Raw genomic sequence first — 7216 nt, forward strand, 5'->3', positions numbered from 1 at the left:
AACAAAAATATAAACACAACACGTAAAGTGTTGGTCCCATGTTTCTTGAGCTGCAATAATAGATCCCAGAAATGTTCCATACACACAAAAAGCTAATTTCTCTGTTAGTGAGAATTTTCTCCTTTACCAAGATAATCCATCACCTGACAGGTGTGGCATATCAAGAAGCTGATTAAACAGCATAATCATTTCACAGGTGCACCTTGTGCTGGGGACAATAAAAAGCCACTCTAAAATGTGCAGTTTTGTCACACAACACAATGCCACTGATGTCTCAAGTTTTGAGGGAGTGTGCAATTGGCATGCTTACTGCAGGAATGTCCACCAGAGTTGTTGCTAAAGAATTGAATGTTCATAAGCTGCCTCCAATGTCGTTTTAGAGAATTTGGCAGTATGTCCAACCAACCTCACAACCGCAGACCACGTGTATGGTGTCGTGTTGGCGAGTGGTTTACTGATGTCAACGTTTTAAACAGAGTGCCCCATGGTGGCGGTGGTGTTATGGTATGGGCAGGCACAAGCTACGGACAATGAACACTATTGCATTTTAGTGATATCCACTTGAATGCACAGGGATACCGTGATGAGATCCTGAGGCTCATTCTCGTGCCATTTAGCCACCGCCATCACCTCATGTTTCAGCATGATAATGCACAGGCTCATGTCGCAAGGATCTATATACAATTCCTGGAAACTGAATATGTCCCAGTTCTTCCACAGCCTGCATACTCACCAGATATGTCAACCATTGAGTATATTTGGAATGCTCTGGATCGACGTGTAAGACAGCGTGTTCCAGTTCTCGCCAATATCCAGCAACTTCACAGCCATTGAAGAGGGGTGGGACATTTGTTCCCAAGTATTCTCACACATAATTGAGAGACATATGTGATCTTATTCAAATGTAAGGAAGGTTTCAGATGAGTATATTTTAGTCAAACATATGTGTTTAGGTTTCTTGTGGTCAATTATGTCCCGGGCCCCCCGACCATCCACTCAAGAAAAAAATCAGCCCTCGGCTGAATCTAGCTGATGATCCCTGTTTTTTACTGACTAACAGATGCCAATCTGCATTACCAGTCATGTGAAATCCATAGATTAGGGCCTAATTAATTAATTTTAATTAACTGATTTCCTTATGAACTGTAAATCAGTAAAATCTTTTATTTATTTATCTGTTATTTTACCAGGTAAGTTGACTGAGAAAACTTTCTCATTTGCAGCAACGACCTGGGGAATAGTTACAGGGGAGAGGAGGGGGATGAATGAGCCAATTGTAAACTGGGGATTATTAGGTGACCGTGATGGTTTGAGGGCCAGATTGGGAATTTAGCCAGGACACCGGGGTTAACACCCCTACTCTTACGATAAGTGCCATGGGATCTTTAATGACCTCAGAGAGTCAGGACACCCGTTTAACGTCCCATCCGAAAGACGGCACCCTACACAGGGCAGTGTCCCCAATCACTGCCCTGGGGCATTGGGATATTTTTTTAGACCAGAGGAAAGAGTGCCTCCTACTGGCCCTCCAAAACCACTTCCAGCAGCATCTGTTCTCCAATTGTTGCATTTATATTTTGTCCAGTATAATTAACAATACAATAGCTCTCTGAACTTGTGAATCACTTCCTGATTATGCTGTAGAGTCATAGGCACACAGCAAAAAGGGTTTAGGTTTATTTATTAAAAAAGTCCTTAAATGTTCATTTTTTACAGTTAACCCTGAATCTGTATGTCTACCTCTTACATCACTTTTGGCACTTACAGGTAAAACACTTAACCACTGTAAATATGATGTATTGCAGTGCACGACAAAAAGTAATTTTCTTCAGGTCATTTTCAATCTAAATATAACTTAAAATCTCATAGTTCTAATACATACTCTGCTGTTTCTGCATTTTATTATTTCCAATTAACTTAAAGGATCATTTTCTGAGACACTCTTAAATATCAAGTAAATAGTTAATAAATATCTAATTACATAATTTCCTATGGCTTGTAAAGAAATACTAAGCATACATTTTGCATTTACATTTTGATAATACTATACTTTGCACCATTTGTGTTTAACAATGTTTATTAGCTGATCACTTCCACATGAAGCACTGCCATCTCATCACCATTAGTGAACTTTTATCCCTTAACCTTTCTCCTCAAAGTAGTCTATGAAATGGATCTGTATCTATATGGCTTTGAATCAAGTCACGCTTATTGGAGGTGACCCCCTTTCTGCAGGAGCGGACTGGGACCAGAAATGGCCACTGGTATTTCTAACACACCAGCCCATTTTTTTTACCTTGAGGCCCCCATTATTAGCCAGATCATCTTCATTTTGCGCAAAAAAAAAAAAAAAAAAAAAAAAGTTAGACAGGCCCACTGGGCTAAAAATGGATCAGCCGCCCCTGCCTTTCTACACCCCCAATCTAATTAACCAACGAATGCAGAGAAGCTGACTGTTTCTCTGACTGTTTTGGGTTACATTTAGAGAATGTTTACTGGCTATCAAGTAAGACCAAGGATGGATGTTTTTCAACCCACTAGGCATTCTGGTTTGAAAGAGCACTTCACTCATATTTGGTCAGTTCAAGGATTAGAATAGTTCTATAACATGGTTTATGGGAGACTGATAAACATTTAAATCAAGTACCTCTACAGTAACCATCTTTCACTCCCTTTCCATTTTCCCTCGATCCTGGACTCAGGCAACAACATCCAACGTGACATTGTGTCTTCTTCATACAGTACCAACTCATTTAGGGGCTTTGGAGACTGTGAGAGCACTGTGACTGTTTCTATAACACATTAAAGTGCAGCCTGTGCTGTGCATGACCTGTATCAGGAGGAGGGGGTGCATTACAAAGGGAACTCGTCTCTGAAGAACAAAACAGACCCCTGTGCAGATGAGACGTCCGAGAGTTTCAAAGGGAATATTGAGGGTGTTGGTCTAATGTTTAAACGGAACCTCTGATGTTGGCTTAAAGTTGAAACCTCTGATGTTGGCCTAGTCTTGAAACTCCTCATTGGGTATTGAAAGCCCTCTCATTGTTAACAGAACACAATCAAATTGGAAACTGCTCAGAAGGGGGAATCATAGGGAGTCAACATGGGCACTGGCAGAGGGCCTCGAGTCCAGTCAAAAGCTTTGCCAGGATCCAAAATGGCAGCCCATTGGGTGTCTGCTTTGTAGCTGTGCTAGAAGAAAAGTTGACTGTTGTTGATGAAAAGTTTCCATCATCAGTAAGTGTAAGTGTATCTGGAAAGTGGCGTGTCTTCCATCAAGTCATCCTGGACAGGAAGACAAAACAAGAGCGTCATAATGTTGCCAAACACTATATCACTTCAAATGAATTGAATTCATATATCTCACATGAACAAAATGTCATGCCACAGAAGACCTGAATCTAAACATGTCAAGTATAGTATGGTCACCATAGGTAGATCCTGCAGCCGGTGGAAGTCCGGGTGGTCGGTTCGTTGGCGGAACTTGAGGAAGAGGATGACAGAGACTACGGCTGTGGTGACAATGAAGACAGAGACCAGGCCAGCCAGCACAGGGTCCAGAGGAGAGTGGAGATGTGGCCCTTTGTCTGGAACAACACGTTAACTGATTTATTGATTGATTGTCTAATTAGTTGTGTAATTTGTTAACTGGATAATGAGTGAACAATTTGATTGATTAATTGGTATATTATCACCTTACCCTCATCTCCAACATTGAGCTCCGATGGAACCTCCTGTTGAGGTGGGCTGACACGGATGTGGACTGGGGCAGAGGTCTGGGGGTGCTCCATGGCGAGGGGTTGGGTTGGGGAAGGGATCAGGGCAAGGGTGCTGGGTTGGACAGAGGACTGGGTCGGTATTAAAACATGGGATGGAAGTAGGTTGGTATCTAAGGCAGGAGGAGTAGAGGTGGTGAGGTGGCCTCCAGCGAAACCAGGGTGGGTAGTGCCCCCTAGGGTGGAGGGGTGGCTAGTAGTGTCCCCTAGGTTGGAGGGGTGGCTAGTAGTGTCCCCTAGGATGGAGGGCAGTCCTGCAGGGGAGGTGCTCTTCACAGGGGATGAGGAGGAGGAGCCATCTGGAACAGCTGAGTGATAATCACATAGAAATATAATTACAACAGTATTACATACAGACAGTATTACACACTGTACATACAGTATCTCAATGGAAGTAACAGATAAGGGTTCTGCAATGAGTCTTTTTTCATTTACCATCATTACTGCTTCTCCTAAATGAGGTTATACTCATTGTTATTTGAAAGCAAAAGGAGGAGAATGAGAGAGACAGATATATTGAAATCTGGATGGTATTATGTCATATTGTGTGTTTGTCAGGCAGAAGAGGCATCAGACACAGCAGACTCGCTCAGCATTGACAGAGATAGTTATATTTGTTAAAACGATACCTCCTACATCAGGTTGCCACATCCCCCTCTATACCGCTCAACACACCTCTACTCCCTGTTGCCAAGGCACACAGGTAGCCAGGCCCAGGGCATACCATGATAGGAGGGAAAGATGGAGCCTTTCTATTCCCCTGGTAAGCTGTTTGATGGTGGGTGGAGCCTGAGGCAAGCTTCTGTGTGTGCAAACAAGCAGCTTTTGCAGAATGCGGCTGTCTATTTTCAGACTGAACACTATATAAACAAGCTACCAGCTGAGTGGTGGCTGAGAGAAAGTCACAGAGTAATATAATTACTATAGTATTACATAGACAGGACTACCTCAGGGTAACCATGGGGAATATAGACAGGCTTAATGACGCTGATAGAAGTGAAATATCCTTTGGGTTACAGTACCTGCGAGAGTGGCATTGTCTTGGGTGGTGGTAACAGTGTTGACTGTGTGTGCAGCTGGAGACTTGGTCATCTGATTGGTCACAGCCATGTCATCGCTGTCACCAGTGTCTGTAACAGAATCTGATTGGTGCAGCTTGTCGCTGTTGGTAACAGCTGGTTTGGTTGGGGCTCTATCCGCTTGGTCTGGTGAGGTCTGATTGGCAGGACCTGGCTCTGGCCCCGGATCCCCATCTTCATTGATAATTGGGAGGGCTTGGGATGCAGTAGACACATCCTCACGCTGGAGGCTAACTGGGATGAAGACAGGGGGCAAAGCAGTGCTCTGACCTACAAGAAAATAATGATGATGTCACTGTATAAATATAATGTCCTGGTTCTCCATATTGTTGTGAATTGATGAATTACTGATACTGGTAGACATTACAAAAGCATGACTGGGAAATACATATTTATTGATTATTTTTCCTTTCCACTTAACCTGAGCAGGAAGAACTCAGGGCTCTGGTCAGGCCCTAGTCATGATTGTTGGCATTTTCATATATGTCTAGTGTATGTTCAAATGCCATTGAATTGTTCATTGTTTAAGAGTATTGAGTGTTGAATAGTTCATGTGTCAGTGGCCTGTAGCACTGTGGTGTTATATAATTAGGCATCCGTGGCTATTGCTGAGAGGGGTACATCATTTCATCTTCCATTCTTATCAGCAATACTAATTGATCTGCTGTTGATCATGTCATATGATATACTTCTGTTGTGAAATATTCATAATAAGAGCAGTTGGCAAACAATCCAAATGCAATAGGCTATACAAAAACATGTTTTCATAGGCTTCCTGGAATATGAGACTATAGTACTGAACGAGTATGTATTTAAATAAGAATGCAATACTCACAATAATAATTGATTAAGTATATCAAGCAGGGTTAGGTTAAATTCCAATTTAATTTGAAATTCCAATTATATTATTGAATTCACTAATGAATTTAAATGTAATTTTAATTGTAAACACATTTAATCTTTGGAATTGAATTGGAATTCAATATTTGTACATTTCCCAGGTAATGGAATTAATCCACTTAGTATAAAAAAATTGACTACAGGATTTGTTTTAAATAATTTAAATGTGTATTTCTATATTTCCATTATAGCGAGGCTGTCTGAACAGTGAAATGATCTGCCTCAAACTCTGAGGGAATTGAATTCAAATTTGTGGAATTGTTTTGTTCATAATATTGAATTAGGAATGGAATTAATGGAATTTACCTAATATTGGAATTGAATTATCTCTGAATTCAAAGACTGGCCTGGAATTTGAATTAAATTAAATTTACAGGGAGAAGTAATAAAATTAGAATATAATTTAACCCAAACCCTGATATCAAGCAAAAGATCAGGCAAAATATGGTGAGAAATTCAAAGAATGTTCCTATTGGCCTCTTATGTCAATAAAAATATCCTTACCTATAATAACCTCATAATAACCCGCACTGACAGGTAGCCCTAGTGTATGACCAGTCGATAAACACTGCCAAATTAAATTGGTAACATTACATTTACGTTTAGCCTACATTGTACAAATTGTCATCAGAATATCAGAATAACTATCTTCAGAATATTTTGTGATGATAAAGTAAACTGAATGACAAGCACAAAATATATATTCTCAGCGGGCTGTCTATTCTAAACACAGCACACACACCGACACCTACCCTTTGTCTGCGATGATCTGGTAAGGATCACCAAAGCACAAACCACTAGATGCATTTCAATGTTCATTTCATGTGCCGCTTTCGTGGATACGATGATAAAACGTTCAACGGCTTTTAACGTCCGTTTTCTTCTTTGCTAGAGCGTATTCTTTGCTGCTCTTTCGTTTGGTTATCTGACAGAGAACAGCATTGCTAAAAATACAGAAGGGTCTGGCATTAGAGGATATGAAAGAAGGGGTGGGGTTGAAATGCCTGTATGACGTGCGGTGCGCAATGTTGGACTAACGCACAGCGCAACACACAAAGTGAGTATCTTCCCAGCTCCGTCAGGACGATGTCTGTCGATGTTAAAGGCCCACAGTGTGTTATGAATGTGTCACTGTCACGGGCTCACTTCCATTGCTAGCCCGCGACCGCCCTTCCCATTAAAGGGGGGTACGCTGCACCTCAACCAGCTGTCACTGCATGCTTCGTGCGCTCCTCATTGCTCCCTGATTAAAACAAGCATTTCTAGGCATTCCTTTATCAGAAATACTGATAGGCCCTACACAGGTAGAGTTATGGATCTGTTTTAAAGATTCACTATGTTCATGTGCTTATGAGAAAACTATAAAGACCAACATTTCCCTCTTAAACATTTCCCGAATTAGCCTAATCAGCCAACAGAGGTCAGTGTTTCAATAGGCTCCTGTCATACGTTGCTAGACCT

At 41.4% G+C, this 7216-nt stretch overlaps 1 protein-coding gene across 1 annotated transcript; it reads right to left on the reverse strand.

The window, feature by feature from the left end:
* Positions 1 to 1663: 1663 nt before the first annotated feature.
* LOC112260694 (rho family-interacting cell polarization regulator 1) lies at positions 1664 to 6747 on the reverse strand. The gene is made up of 5 exons (XM_024435990.2): positions 6508 to 6747; positions 4799 to 5125; positions 3701 to 4084; positions 3430 to 3587; positions 1664 to 3285 (listed from the first exon to the last, which is right to left on the reverse strand). Exons 1-5 carry the CDS (start codon positions 6572 to 6574, stop codon positions 3235 to 3237), a joined length of 987 nt encoding a protein of 328 aa, XP_024291758.1. The 5' UTR covers positions 6575 to 6747; the 3' UTR covers positions 1664 to 3234.
* Positions 6748 to 7216: the final 469 nt, after the last annotated feature.

The sequence above is a fragment of the Oncorhynchus tshawytscha genome, linkage group LG10 (assembly GCF_018296145.1).
Source record: "Oncorhynchus tshawytscha isolate Ot180627B linkage group LG10, Otsh_v2.0, whole genome shotgun sequence".
In the NCBI taxonomy this organism is placed as follows: domain Eukaryota; kingdom Metazoa; phylum Chordata; class Actinopteri; order Salmoniformes; family Salmonidae; genus Oncorhynchus; species Oncorhynchus tshawytscha.